The 15768-nt window shown below is 38.1% G+C and overlaps 1 protein-coding gene across 4 annotated transcripts in view; it reads right to left on the reverse strand.

Annotated features, from left to right (window-relative positions):
- Window positions 1–15768, reverse strand: part of LRBA (LPS responsive beige-like anchor protein) — a 567920-nt gene that overhangs the window by 469260 nt on the left and 82892 nt on the right. For all 4 annotated transcript variants that reach the window (XM_053251992.1, XM_053251991.1, XM_053251993.1 and 1 more), the window contains exons 18-22: window positions 13461–13553; window positions 12687–12795; window positions 11913–11994; window positions 9361–9484; window positions 8624–8816 (exon numbers count right to left, since the gene is read on the reverse strand). In XM_053251992.1, the coding sequence (XP_053107967.1) occupies window positions 8624–8816; window positions 9361–9484; window positions 11913–11994; window positions 12687–12795; window positions 13461–13553 (601 nt within the window). The remainder of the gene's footprint in view (window positions 1–8623; window positions 8817–9360; window positions 9485–11912; window positions 11995–12686; window positions 12796–13460; window positions 13554–15768) is intronic.

Consider the following 15768-nt stretch of genomic DNA (forward strand, 5'->3'; position numbering starts at 1 on the left):
CCTTGGGCCTGATCCAGCAGGGCTTTTTTATGTTCTTAAATGTTCTTCCCAGGGCAATGCATTACAGAGGAACGACTCAGAGGACAGCCATCTTTAAATATCTGAAGGCCTGTCATATAGAAAAAGGAAAGGACTTGTTCTCTGTTGCTCCTGAGGGCAGGACTATGACCAATGGGTTGATATTACAACGTAGTGGATTTAGAATAGAAATTATGGAAGAATTTCCTAACTGTAAGTATGGCTGGACATTTGAACAGTCTGCCTCATGAAGTGATGGGGCTCTCCTTTGCTGGGCTCTCCTATCAAACAGCGGCTGGATAATCACCCGTCAGGGATGCTGCAACAGTTCCCTGAAGTAAGCAGTGGGGCAGATTCCAAAGCCTCTTCCAACTCTACTACTATTCTATTGTTTTAAATTAAGATTAGATGAACTGATATATTCTGCTGGCTCATTTCAATACACTTGAAAGACAATACAGCATCAAAAGGAAAGGAGAAGATTGTGCCATCGAGTCGGTGTTGACTCCTGGCGATCGCAGAGCCCTGTTGTTTTCTTGGTAGAATACAGAAGAGGTTTACCATTGCCTCCTCCTGCACAGTATGAGATGATGCCTTTCAGCACTTTGTCTGATATAGGTGTTTCCCATCGTCTGAGAAACATACCACCAGGGATTCAAACTGACAGCCTCTTGCTCCCTAAGCAAGTTACTTCCCCACTGAGCCATTAGGTGGCTTCAGCATCAAGCACTTCCTTAAAGAAATGGCTTCCCTCACGTTTTTCCTTTTAAATAGTCATCCTATTCCCCCACCCCCCGGGTAAGATACTGATTTCAGCTATGATTCTTAGTTTACATTACTGAAACATTTTGTCATCTCTTTCCTTCTCTATAATTCATGCTCAGAATTCTGCTGAGTACACACCCAACACAGTGCTTCTTTTTTGTGTAACTCCACTGTGTTGTACTACTATTGTTCATATCCACTTTAAACTACTGCTTCCTAATTTTAAATCACTGAGTAGTTCAATTCCTTTGTACTATCATATCTGCTCTTTCACTACTTTGTATCTCATAATCTTCTTTTCCTCACTTTTCAATACTTAGGCTCTTAATGTCTTGCTCTGCTTCTCATATCCATCCTCTTTCTCAAGCTTCTCCCATGTGCTTGAAATGCTATTCCAAACTAATGCAATTTCTCAACCTTTTATTTAATATATACTTTCCCATTTCCCCCCACCCCTTCTTCCTTAACATAAACATAAGAGTCCTCTTTCTTTAATTATTGTTACAAAATCATAGCATCCATCTCTTGCAGTATGTGGACTAAAATTGACCATGCTATTTTGAGTGTACACCTTTCACATCTCTGCATTCTTGTTCTTTAATTCCCATGCCACTCATGCTTTCCTTATGACAACCTCCTTAAATTATGACTCATGTTTTACTTTTTTAGCAAACATTTCAGAAATTTTAGCAAAAAATAAGTTGCCAATTCAAAGACACTTTCAGTACATCTATACTTATAATATGGCCCAGACTTATATTGTGTGCATTCATAGTGTATCTGTATCCTATAGGGACAGATGCTGGATCAGGCTGTTCCAAATTGTGCCCTACATTTTATACTCCTCCCACTCCTGCCGTTATCCTGCAAATCTTAAACTCAATTTCAATTTCTTTATTTTACACAATCCAGTATAAGTTGGCTTTAAATTATAACTACTTCTGGTTTCAGCAAGTTAAATATGGAACATTGTATGTATGTAGTATGTTTGTCCAATATGGGGAAGTCAATCCAAATACCAATATTCCACACATTATACCAGAGGGGGAAAATCCAGTCCCCCTAAGAACACTAGTCCCTTTCCAGAACTTTATGATAAACTTTGGTTTAAACCTGGCCACTGCAATATGCAGCTTCCTTCCCATTTTAAACTCAATATTATCCAATTAAAATGTTTCTAGCTAACGAATCATTTTTTATCCTTTTTCCATGTGTCTGCATCTGCAAGGATGGGCAACTCAAGCAAATAGCAATATAATTCAACTTAATTTTATGGATATCAGTTCTGACTGATACTATCTGTCATCTTATTGAATATTGTACTTTTCCATAATATTAATAGGGAACACCTTGCTTCAAGTAATGGTAAATTCCTATTATGGTAAAAGACACTTTCCAAAAAGTATGAAGATTACATTAAACAAGTCTTTGATATCACACAGATAGATCAAAACCATCACAAATCATGAAGAAATATTTTAAATGTATTCTGGCACCTAATTCAATGGTTTCCAGCTGAAGGCTAGTCTGCTACTATAACCCAATATACACTTCATAGGTTGAGCCCTAAGGAAAATATTTTAATTGTCGAAATTACTTTGAAAAATAAGTGTTCGATATATTTGAAAGTAATGTATCTTTAAAAAGCAAAAGAAAATATGGCAAAAAGCTTGTATTGCTTTTCAATAAAAAGCAGTTTACATATTAAAATCTGTTTTAGTAACTCTGAATTTGAAAACAGTATCAGTCAGTTTTCCTTACTTGCTCTCCAGTAACCACCCACTAGCTGCCCTAAATGTGTAGTGGTAATGGTTAAGTCCCACTAATATGCTAATTATATGTGTTAAGATTCTCTTAGATTCTACACCACTAAACATTGTTAGTGATAAAACTCAAATTAAGACCAATTCCCTTTTAAAATCATGGTCTGCGTGGGAGAAATGCCTTGAAATATGGGTGGTGTTTTTTTTAAAAGAAGATCCAGACAACACAAAGGAATTTAGCTTTAAGAGGATTATGCACACCTTTTAAATCTTGAGACCAAGAGAAACCAATGTAGTGCAATTATGCCACAAAAACCATCACTGCTTATAAAGCGCAGTGCAGCTGTTGGAAGCGAGGGCTACAGTGACAAACAGCTTCCCTGCTACAAAGGTGGCAGGAAATCTATCAAACTGGACAATAAAATTGCAATTGAGTTTCTTTGGCTTTTTATAGCAGCTGCATGTATCTTGATGTGTAGCTCTGCAAAACCTATCTAATTTTGCAGCACTAGTTCTTTACACACTAGTTCTTTATCAGAGAATAGTGTTATAAATTAGTAGCAGATACAAACAAGAAATAAAGACAATTATTCCCATTCAATTAGCACTACATACCAAGGTGCACAAAAATCACAAACCAGTTCTTCCTGAACCAAAATGTACTAAATTGTTGTCTCAACAATTCTAGGTCATTCAGTACTTTGGAAAGCTAAGAATATTATCGCACACCCGCTACTCTTAGAACTTACTCCTTCCAGAAGTATCTGAATCCAATAAAAAGCATATGTAACCAATTTTAAATATTGTTATGAAGGGAAAAAAAGTCTTCAGGACCTTTTGTGCTCTGAATATCAATAGACAATTAATTGAAAAATCTATTGCATTCAAAGAATACCCTGGAAGATCAGACTGTATTAACTCTCTCCATTCAGCAATCTTGTATACCCATTTGTGTACATCATCAGCATTGTCCGATTTTAATGGCATCTGAGTCTGTGACTGTTTGTATTTTGTAGTATTGTCTGTTAAGGTTATTTGTTTTGTTGCTTATATGCATCTTAAAATCTCCATTTATAGAAATGTCTAAGCAGGAGTTTGATTGGCGGCGGCAGTAGTGAGACCCCTGCAGGAGGGACAAGTAAACCCTGCCTGGAATGCAGGAGGGCAGACGGTTAGAAAGAGTGATGGCTAGAAATCTGTTAGGGGGATGAGATAGTCGGTCAAGTCAAGTCAGTAAAGAGGGGAGAAGATGAGCCACAGGCTTGGAGAGAGAAGAGTTCTGGACAGGAGAGATTTCTCTTGTGAAGACTGAAGTGGGGCTTAGTGGGAGGCAGGGGTGAGTCAGTTCTCCACTGGAAAACCAAGGCTTGTTCAGGCATGGACCCAACCATCTTCAGGAGGGAGGCTGAGTAGAAACTCTGTAACCACGCAAGGCACCTGAACCCCAGCGTGGAGACAGAGTATCAACTACAAGATCCTCAAGATGCACCCGTTTTCTCAGGCTTTTAGTTAAATTTCATTTTCCACTGTTTCATTCATCTTGTGCTTTAAAAAGTGTTTTCTGTAGGTTTTTAAATTCTGTTTTTACATTTGTTGTGTTTAAATTATGTACACTGCCTAGGGATACACATATCAGGTGGGGTTGCGTGTAACCAACATCTCTGTAAGCTATGACAACACTTTGAGACCACTATGCTTATGCAGCTCTAGAACTTATAACCACCATGCTTCAAGAATTTTTATTAAACAATAAAATCCTGTTAATTTTAACACGGGAATTAAGTACGTTTTATTTCCTCTTCCACATCACCTGAAAGGAGAGACACACCCACGCTTCTATGCAAAGAAGGCAGGGCAGGGAGAGAAGTAAGAGTTTGTCTCAGATCTGAGTGGTGGCAGAAAAGGAACCCTGAGGTAGGTTCCTCCTCACAGGGTTCAAACACCCTTTCAGACAACATCAATGTGCCATAAGCCTTTGAAATGCTGAAACAGAAAGGGACAGCAGCAAAATAACTCAATACAGAATAATGCAGTGAGGGAAAGGCAACTGTCCGATTAGGAAAATAAAAGGCAGATAGGAATATCATGCTCACATCATGAACACATTTTCTTCTTAGGACACTTTGTGGGACAGAAAGAGTAATTTACTTTAGGGTTCTGAACAAAGTCTCTGTCTAGAGCTGATGCTACATTCTCAAATTTGAAACAGTAATTATATAGGCAAGCCTAATTAATTTAGCAGGACAGGAGCAAGGCATTAATTTATATAGTAAAATCGAGATAAGCGATACCATGTAACACCAAACCATGTTTTGGCATTCATGCATGAGCAGTAGTGAACTTCAGGCCTTCAAGGCTTGATACTGGACTAAGATCCTGGTTTGCTGGCAAACTATGGCTTACAGAAACAGTAGTTTGTCATGTTTGGAGGGAACCTTAGAAATCTTGACACGGAAGCACCTAATTTGAGACTCACTGCTGCTTGTGTACATTATACCAAAACACAAGCTCTATTAATACATTATGTAATACTCACACTCATGTCGGTAAACTCATACGTTTTTGTACAAATGACTGATCCTATGCTCATTTAAAAAGTGAATCTGGGCCCCTCAAATGCTTTGTACAAATAAGAAATATGCTTCTGTACCCTGCATTTAATGTAACATGTGATTAACTGTACCTGTGCACATTCTATACAGAATCTACAAGTGTCAAACATAATGTGCTAATAGGGTTTTTGTCTGGTGTTGTGTCACCTACCTGGTAACAATTGCAATGGGGACTTAACTGGAATCAACACAAGTTTAAATTTTTTTAAAATGTTAAAAGTTTTTAAAAGTTTTAAGTTTTAAAACTTTTAAAAATGTTAACTGTTTACATAATATATATTCAAATACTATAAATGTTATTGATTATTAATAAGCCATTATTGAGCAATTAAACCAGTCCTCTATCTAAACAATATCGTTTTCTCTATTCTTTCTGACGATTTCTAAACTCTCTTTACCTATGACTATACAATTTAAGAGAAATGTCTTCAGGTAATGTAATCCCCTCCCCCCGTTTTTAGCTTTTTACTAATAACTTAATTTGCAGCTTTTAAAATTTGTAATTTTAAATATGGTTTTAACTTGATCTTTTAACTTTGATTTTTTTTTAACTTTACATTGTATCTGTTTTAGTAATGTTGTGAACTGCTCTGAGTGGCTCACAACATTAGTGTACTGGAGGCGTGTGGTTTAAATATTTTAAATAAATAAAATATAAGTGTATGCTGTGTTCCCCATCCTTATACACATCACTACTGCAATATAACTGTCACTTCTCTCAGAACCTTCCCTCTCTACACCAATCCTGACTGAGAATAATCTAATAAATCAGCAACTAGCCAGCAAGGTCTGATTGGCAACTGCTATTCCAACAGCAATGTATTTTTAACCCCCACTTTAAAAACTCAAGTTTCTTTTTGTTGTTGTTAACCTTCCTATACCACACAAATAATTTTCATATATATCTACGTTAACCTATTGACCACATACTGTCAATTTCACCACATGCAATGTATCTGAATTAACTCTTGGGCTCAAGCTACAGAATAATTTGTTTAAACCTGGGTCTGCCCCAACATTGTGGCAGGTAGGGGCAAATTTGAAGAGAAGAAAGCATTACAAAGGTAAACCCTCACTTCTCCCTCTGACTTACTTCCATGTAGATCCTTCCCCAGGTCTTGTCCCAACTAGACTCACTTCGAATATTGTGCCTGGTTGGGGGTAAAAAGAGTTCTGCGGGACGGTACGCTTTGAGAAGGACAGCTTGACTCCATATTTCCCTTTTGCTCTTAAAGGCAGGCCTCAACCTCTCCATCCACCACCACCACCTCTCCCCACTCCCATGACTGGGACAGGCTCAATTTTAATTGAGGCCTAGAGACAAGGCCTTTTCAGTTGTGGCCCTTTGGCTTTGGAACATCCTCCCAGAAGAGCTTCTCCATGCTCTCTCCCTCAGCGTAAGGCAACAAAAACCCTTCTTTTTTAGACAGGGTTTTAAATGTTTTATCTGCTGTTCATATCTGGTGGGTTGCTAGCTTTTAACCTTCTAATTTGTAACTTTTAAATGTGGTTTAAACGCACATCTTTTAATTTATGTTAATGTTATTAACTTTATATTGTTGTTCATTTTATCAATTTTACTAATTTTGTGGGCCGCCCAAAACAGTAGTGCACTGGAGGGGTGATGCAGAAATCTTTTAAATAAACTAAAGCAGCCTACTACTGTCTCGTGTAGATTGGAACTCTGAGGAAGCAGAGTCTGAGAGCATGAATGTTTCAGTAAAAGCACAGAAGGCCAAGACAAGCTATGAACATGTCATGGAAACTACAAAAAACTAGTTAAAAAAGAAACAGATAGGAACGTAATTAACTTTTACATAAAAGAATAAGACAAGTTCAGATTAGAGTTACTGGAAGTAGGAGAAATTTAAATCAATGAGTAATGGTAATCATTTACTGAAGCATTTAATAGAATGAAATAGTATTTAGTGATTCATGGGCTGTCAAAATATTTTAGTTACATCCAAACTACGAAGTTTTGTTTTGTTTTTGAAAAAGCATTATTTAACCCTAGAAAACATGTATTGTTGAAATCTTGGTGAGGGGTCTAACCAATACCCGATACTAATCCACACCCACTCATATGATCAATCAGGCAAATTCTAAATAATCCAGAACCTGCAGGCTCATTTGAATGTTTTCTAAACTCATAGCGTTCCATATTCCACAGACAGTGTCAGTAAGTGCAAACCATACAGGATTTAAGCATTTTGGCTGTATTGCACTTTATTTTATTTATTTAGCATATTTGTATACCACCCACTACCGAAGTCTCTAGACAGTTTACAACATTAAAACAAAACAATTTTTTTAAAACAACAATTTAAAACGTATAAAATTTCAAATTAAAATAGCTAAAAACCACTAAATAGATAAAAAGCTTGGCTGAAGAAATGTGTTTCAGTTGTTTCCTAATGGTCATCAGGGATGGAGCAGCTCTAATCTCAGCAGTAAGTGCGTTCCACAGCTCTAGAGCAACTACAAACAAGGCATGCCTCTGGCACGTCAGATGAACCTCACCTGAAGATCTGAATAGGCATCATACTAAGCGAGCACTATTTTACATGCCTATATAGCATATCCTTGATCAACTGTACTGCTACCATTAATTTATTTTTCTGCAGTTTACCCAAATTTTAATTTTGAATCTTAAGAGTCCAATGTCTAAAACTTCCATGTGGGTTACAACTGCTAGGTAGCCAAACCGATACTTTTTCAGGATTGTTCTACAAAATATTTTACATGATTGCTCTACAGAAGTCATTTCTTGCCACAACATAAATAGCAAACCTCAAGGGAAAAAAAATGTTGCTTTGCTTTTAGTCTTGCTTGTATAGTCTATAATCCAGTGTCTCACCCAGCATTAGTCCCACACCCATCAAAGCCAACAGGACAATTTCTATAACTGGAATATGCAATCTGGACAGGAGACTGACTACAATGCATATAGAAGCTGCCTGAGAAAAAGGACACCCCACAACCACCACCTCCAATTTTCTCCAGTTGTAAGTTCTATCTCTTGAGTAGAAGACAATTTTGCTCTAGTTTCTTCATTAGACTTTAGCAATTTGTTGCTCAGCCACTTGGTGTTACTAAAGGGCATCTTTTTGGCCTACAAATAGACAAGGTGCGCCACCTTGTGTTTCAAACTAATGCAATTCCACTGAACACACATTTCACAATAAAGCCTCATGCAATAAGAAGAGCTACTAAACACCAAATCAGCCATTCTGGCACCAAGTTGCTGCATCAAGTACACTATATTTGGTTATCAGGCTGCACAAGCATTAAATTGTCTGACAAATTACATTATTCCATTTTAGGAGTACTGAATTTTTCCTATATACTTTTCTACCCATTCAGATAATTAGTTTCAACTTAATCCTTTTCCCAGGCTCAGCAGAACTTGAACACTGCTTAAACATTAAAGAACTGGAGAGATCTAGATTTCTTTACATAACTTACCTTTGAGTGTGTGATGGCTAGCGTATCTACCCACACACGCCAGCCACCCCATTCATACTTGATTGCATGGTAAAGTAAAATCCGAAAAATGGCATAAACCATTTCAGTTATCTTCTGCTCATCAGAGCTTTTGGGATTAAAATAGCAAAGGGAAAGCATCCATTCCTGCCATACAGAGCACTGCAGCAGACTCCTGCAAAATTGACACACATTGTTAAATTGTTAGATGGAGAAGAGCTGGTCTTGTGGTAGAAAGCATGAATTGTCCTCTTTGCTAAGAAGGGTCTACCTGGTTTGCTTTTGAATGGGAGACTACATGTGTGAACACTAAGATATTCCCCTTTGGGAATGGGGCCGCTCTGAGGAGAGTACCTGCATCGCTCCAAGTTCCCTCCCAGGCATCTCCAAGATAGGGCTGAGAGAGACTCCTGTCTACAGCCTTGGATAAGCCACTGCCAGTCTGTGTAGACATTATATAATACTAAGCTAGATGGACAAGTGGTCTGACTCAGTATAAGGCAGCTTCCTATGTTCCTCCTAGGCCCTACAAACAAGTTTACCACAACTCAACTGAGGTTTTGGAGACTCCCCAAAAAATCATCATTTACAAAAAGATCTAAGTACACTGACATATTCTGTGAACATCTGTGACAGTATTTGAAGTGTATTTTTTCATTTAAGTTTTCTAGGGTATATATGTGTGTTCACTGCATATCTACTGATACATATCTACTTACCTCCGATTATCTCTGCTGTTATTAAAAAGCTTTATCATATCTGAGAGGAAGACTCGATGAACTTCCATAGTTTCTTGACACTGCGGAGAGTTTCGCAGTAAGGTTGCAATGACTTTCAGAACCTCTGCAGAAAATGCCAAAGGGGAAAAGAAGAAAAAGTAAAATATCTGGGGGGACAGGGAAGTTCAATGTTGCTTCCCCCCACCCTTCAAATTAATCAGGAGCAATGCAGTGATGTAATTAGAAGCTGAGCAGAAACAACTGGATTTTTTTCTGGTAAAGGAACAGAACTTAGGTTCAGAGAGGAGAGCTGGTCTTGTGGTAGCAAGCATGACTTGTCCCCATAGCTAAGCAGGGTCTGCCCTGGTTGCATCTGAATGGGAGACTTGATGTGTGAGCACTGCAAGATATTCCCCTCAGGGGATGAAGCCACTCTGGGAAGAGCAGAAGGTTTCAAATTTCCTCCCTGGCATCTCCAAGATAGGGCTGAGAAAGATCCCTGCCTGCAACCTTGGAGAAGCCGCTGCTAGTCTGTGAAGACAATACTGAGCTACATAGACCAATGGTCTGACTCAGTATATGGCAGTTTCCTATGTTCCTAACAATTTTATACAACGGATTCACTGCTCCAAACAAGTACATCTATTATGAAATGAGAAAAGTATACTGATTGTTCAGTCAACAAGTTCCAGATTGTGAAAGGTTTCTGGGGGGAAACTGTATAAAACTGGCTGCATCATATATCCTGGAAAGTAAATTTAACTTTAATTCAATTTAATAGAAAAATGCAGTCTCTATACTTACAAGCAGTATAACCCTTATTACTGGAACAACTAGGGATGGTTGCAGACAAACGAAACCCCAGGCAACATTTTTTTTTATGGTGTCAAGTGTATTTCTGAATCACAAAATGGCACTAGCTACAAAGACAGGACTCTTCCTTGATATTTGGTAGTCCTACCCTGTTCTGGATTTGTTGGGATGTGTCAGGAGAACCCGAACAACTTGAGAGTTGGAAAATGTGTTTTGTTATTGACATTTAATATACAAGGTATTAGCTTTCCACTGTATTTGGAACCTGAAAAGTAAAATATGGTCTACAACACAACTGGGAGTTAGTTAATATTATCGTAATTTTTGGCAGAAACACCACATTGGAGTAAACGCCACAGTTAGAGGGGGACATCGTGCATTATTTTTTTAAGTTGTGTTGAACGCTTAAAATTTTACTACACCCTGGTCCTGAATTCTAGTGTAAATGCTGCATCAGCGTAAATGCCACAGGCAGCACCAAAAAACTTTTAATTACATACCCACTACGGCCTTTCTACCCTAACAAAAGTTTTTAAGTGTGGCTTAAATATTTGTCATCCCTATAAATTGTTTTTATGAATGCGAATAATCTTTGTCATTTATGCATGTCGCTCCATTCTCAAAGCAAGTTAAACACATATAGCAGAGTGCTGCCTATGTGCTACTGAATGCTTGTTTCTGTATGAACCCAGATGTCAAATTGACAGCATTGGCCATCAGTACTGACACCCTGAATCTAGTCTTCTCCTTATTGATAGCCTGGAGGTTGTAGGGATGTACACAGAACTGGTTCAAAGGCCTTTTATGAGCCTCCAAACCAGTTTGATTGGCCAGCGGTTCTGCCAGTTTGAAGGTGGGGGGAGCACAGCTTTAAGGGCAGGGGAGGGTGTACTTACCCCTCCCTCCACTTTTCATCTCATCTCATCTCACCCACCTATTAACGCATGAAGTTGCCTTGGGCATCCCCTATTGACTCTCCTTCCACTCACTAGCAGGGGATAATAATGTTAACTTCTGTATATGCCCTGTTGTAAGATTACTGAGATAAATATATGGGCAATGCTTAAGAAAAAGTGCTACATGAAGAATTTCTTGTTCTGGACTGTAATGATTAAATAATCTGGCATTCTTTTAATATGTTAGCAAGGATTTATCTCTCTCTTTTTTTAAAGGCAATGCACCTGTGAAAGCAGGCTCCCAATCCATATCTCAGCATGGATTGGGAATGATGTGTATGGCCAAATACAAATAATTGTACACCAAACAAATAATTGTCTTTGACAATCTCGATCGCCTGTTTGGGTATGAGACTGAATCCAACTTCCTAGGTATGTGCACAGAACTGGCAGGGGCCGGTTCGAAGGCTGGGGGAACATAGCTTTAAGGGTGCGGGAGGGTGCACTTACCCCTCCCTCCGCTTTCCCCCCACCGGTGCTCCATGTGTGAAGTCCCCGTCAGGGTAGAAGCGTACCTCCCTTTCTTAGTGTAATTTAGGATTAGCAAGCCAGATGTTGCCGGTTTGAATCCCCACTGGTATTTTTCTCAGAATATGGGAAACACCTATATCAGGCAGCAGCAATATAGGAAGATGCTGAAAGGCATGATCTCATACTGCGCAGGAGATGGCAATGGTAAAGCCCTCCTATATTCTACCAAAGACAACTACAGGGTTCTGTGGTCACCAGAAGTTGACACCAACTCAACAGCACATTTTACCTTTAGAAGTGCTCAATACTTACGAGGATTTTGTATTTTCACTGTTGAATCAGGGTCAGGATGCTGTTTATGTAACACTTGAGTGCAAATTTGCTCAATAAGCATCTAGAGAAAGAAGGAAGAACATAACCTTATGAAAAACATGAAGGCAAAAATTAATATTTGCATAATAAAGCTTTATTCTAACAGCTTAGATGGCATATTTGAACCAGTATGTTCAACAAAACTGAATGGCAGCCATCTTTGATAACTGATGGACTAATAGGGGCACCCTAAGACCTTTGGTCAACTAAAAAAAAAAGCAAGATGGAATTCCTATTTATACCCAGCCCTTCCTCCAAGGAGCTTGGAGCAGCACACATGGATCTTGCCACACATTTTATTTTTATTTATTTACATTTATATCCCACTCTTACTCCAAGGAATTCAGAGCAGTATATATGCTTATTTTTATCCTCACAACAACTCTGTGAGGTAGGTTAGGCTGAGAGATACATGACTGGCCCAGAGTTACCTAGTGAGTTTCATGGTTGAAAGGGGATTCAAATTCGGGTCTAGTTTAGGCTTAGAGATTGTAACCAGGCCGTTCCAGTGGCCTGCAAGACAACTTCATCTTAATCCCCCCCCCCAAATTAAGTATTTTATGTAAGTAAAGCAGCCCTTTTTATTTAATTTGAGATAGGTGGTCTAACCCCAAATTTCTACTATTTTCTAGACCATATCAGCACAAACATGTAACCTTTACAATGTTTATATACTCAAAAAGAATGCATTCTAACTATACTATAACACAATACCTCAAATAGCACATTGTATGTGGTCATGGTAATTAAGTTTGTTTGAAGCATGAGTCTTTCAGCCAGCAGGGAGAACAATCCATGCCCAAGCATGACTTCAGCTTTCCTCCTGAAATTATATGATTTAAAAAATAGTAAATTCGGTATGAATACAATTATTAATAGGATTACTATTTTTCCTTAATCACTTTTGTAAGTTCAGTCCTAGTGTGGTTTGGAAACCAGGATTTGCTTTCTCACTCTCTTTTGCTCTCCTTCCTTCCAAATTCTCTTTAAGGCTTAGCTTGTAACCCCTAGGCTTGTTGTGGAGAGAACAGCACTTTAATTTTCTCCTTACTACAGTAATGGGAAACTAAGGCACTGAACCATTTTTTTAAAAAAAATTGCAACTCCTAGTCTCTCATCTCATCTAGAAGCATATTTGCTACTGTAAATGCCTGTAGCTCCTTAGATTTAGCCCAAACCTTAAAATTAAGATTCCAAACCTCATCAAAATAGTTGCTGAACAGTCATTTGTGGCTCTTATCTTTGTGCTGGAAGATGGTGCTTACAAAATATCCAACCACAAAAATGTTCAAAGTTGAGGGTAAGATAATCAAGGCTGGGCTATTAAGTCTCTCAATAGCAGTACCAAACTAGTATTCCCATATATAATGCTCCTCACAATTTTAGGTACTTTACAAAATATATAATAAAATTGTAATACAGGTCATCATAATTTGACATAAAATGCACATTAATAGCATCTCTTCTTCTAGTACATATAGTACTTACTTAGGTGCCAGATGCTTTAGGAAGTAGCCCATCACCTTTAGAGCTTGTATCCTGATCCCTTCACTTTTTGACGCAAGTAGTTTATAGACAACACTAAAGAAAAAGGATTCCTAAAATCAGAATGCTTATAAAAACAAATTGACCTTATACAGTTAAAATTAGTCAGATTGCAAGCATACAAACATTTACTGGTATTGGCTCTGAATATATTGGGATTTACTTCCATGTAAACCATGCATATAATTTAGCTGCATATCCCACTGAAACCAATGGAACAAGTTAATCTTGACTAACTGAAATCCTACTGCTTCTAAAAGGAGCCACAACTAATTTTATCTGGGTTGGGGACAAAGAACAACAACGTACAAATTCATCCTACATAATACATGTTAACAAAATACTGTTTAATCACAAAATAGCATATGGGGGGGTGGGATCATAGCAGCTTGCCAAAACCTCAGTTTAGATAAAATACAATATCTTGGAAAACAGTGCATTTGCTATGTGTGTCTTCCAAATGCTGTCCCCTTACTCAGTTCACAGTGTAAGAAAACACATTTATTAGCATTTCTATGTTCCAAGTGACAGACTAAAAACCTCTTAAAAGCCTCAGTCTCTTGTAAGGGGGAAACGTATGCTAACAGTAATATTTGACATGTGTCCCTTGCTAGTCATTTATGACAGCTTTCAAAAGAGTGGGGGAAACAAATGCTGTCATCTGACATCCTTTTCATATCACTCACACACTGTGCTTGAAATTATTAAGTAAAAAACAAGGTTAATTCTATACATATTTAGAATCTTAGCAGAGCTGTCTTGCTAGAACATGGTAGAAGTGTGTGCACGACCCTTTTGTCTACATTATAAGGTTGTTTTTATCCTTCTAGTAACAGATCTCTATTCAGATTTTGAATCTTGAAGGCTGTTAAAATAAATTGCTATCAAGCGTGAAATAAACATGATATTTTACAACATACGTAGACAGTAAACTTGGTTGCCACAAAACATTCTTTTCTCACTATAATTAGAAATGACAACTTGCAGACGTAATAGTGAAAATCCTGTACCGTCCAGTATTAGCTGATAGTACATTAAACAGCCTCCTTATTTAAATTACTTGATGTCATGAATTTGACAGGGAAAGCAAGTAATATTCACTCTTCTATCCAAGTACTGCACTATTCTGCATACAATATTTACCATGATTACATAATTGTTCATCAAAGTTGGCCCATAGCCCATTCAAACACTGTATTGGATTCAAAGGGATCCTAACATGACTAGAAGGCAATTCTGTTCATGCAAATGGGAAAACTGGCTTGCAATTTTCCACCTTCAAGGGCAACCCCTCACACCCAGGGGCGTATCTAGGGGTAGGGCAGGCAGGGCACGTGCCCTGGGCACTACTTGAAGGGGGGCGCCATTTTGTAAAATAATTTTTTTTAAGAAAATGGCTGCCAAAAACAAAATGGCCACCGTGCATGCTCAAATGGCCTCTGTGAGGCCCTAGGTCAAGCCAGGCCTTGCAGAGGCCATTTGAGCATGCACGGTGGCCATTTTGTTTTCAGTGGCCATTTTTTAAAAAGATTTTTTAAAATGGCCACTGCACATGCTCAAATGGTCCCTGCGAGGCCCTAGAGGCCAGTGGGGGGAGGAGGAACCTTTGCAAACCCCCCAGCCTTTAGGAAGCCCCCCGAAGGGGCTACAGGTTAAAAAATATATATTATATGTCACTGTACACATATTCAGATTGGCACTATGTACAGAGAATCAGGGCTTGTGAATACTGAGCTGATGCTTATGAGCTAGGATTGTATTCATTTGCTCTTACTTTGCTTCTTGTGATAAGTGAGTTAAATGTGATATCTTGCTAATATGGCTATTAAAGGTGAATTTGTCTTTGAATCAGTGTGAAATCCTTAATATTAAGGCCCACTGGGAGTTTCTTGCTCTCTTTCTCTCATTTTAACTGTCTTTCTGAAAGACTAGAATATATTCCAAGCAGTGACACAGTTTACTCTGCATATCCTTTAATTATTTACAGAGTATCTGGGAAAAGTCAAATTCTCCATTTATTTTTAAAACTTATGTAATAGTGATGCTACAATGCATAGTAGAGAATTAGACAGGCACTTCTGTTTAGTTTTCCAAGTACACCTCCACATAGTATTTGGGTATTTCATGAGCCCCCACATACTGAAATTTGTCGTTTTCCAGCATTTTTTGGTCTGGCTAAGTCCCCTGCTAAAATAGTTTTTGAAATATTAAAAGATTAACGAGCCTGACTTGTATTTTTCAGCTGATATTA

Source organism: Hemicordylus capensis, chromosome 5 (genome assembly GCF_027244095.1).
Source record: "Hemicordylus capensis ecotype Gifberg chromosome 5, rHemCap1.1.pri, whole genome shotgun sequence".
In the NCBI taxonomy this organism is placed as follows: Eukaryota; Metazoa; Chordata; class Lepidosauria; order Squamata; family Cordylidae; genus Hemicordylus; species Hemicordylus capensis.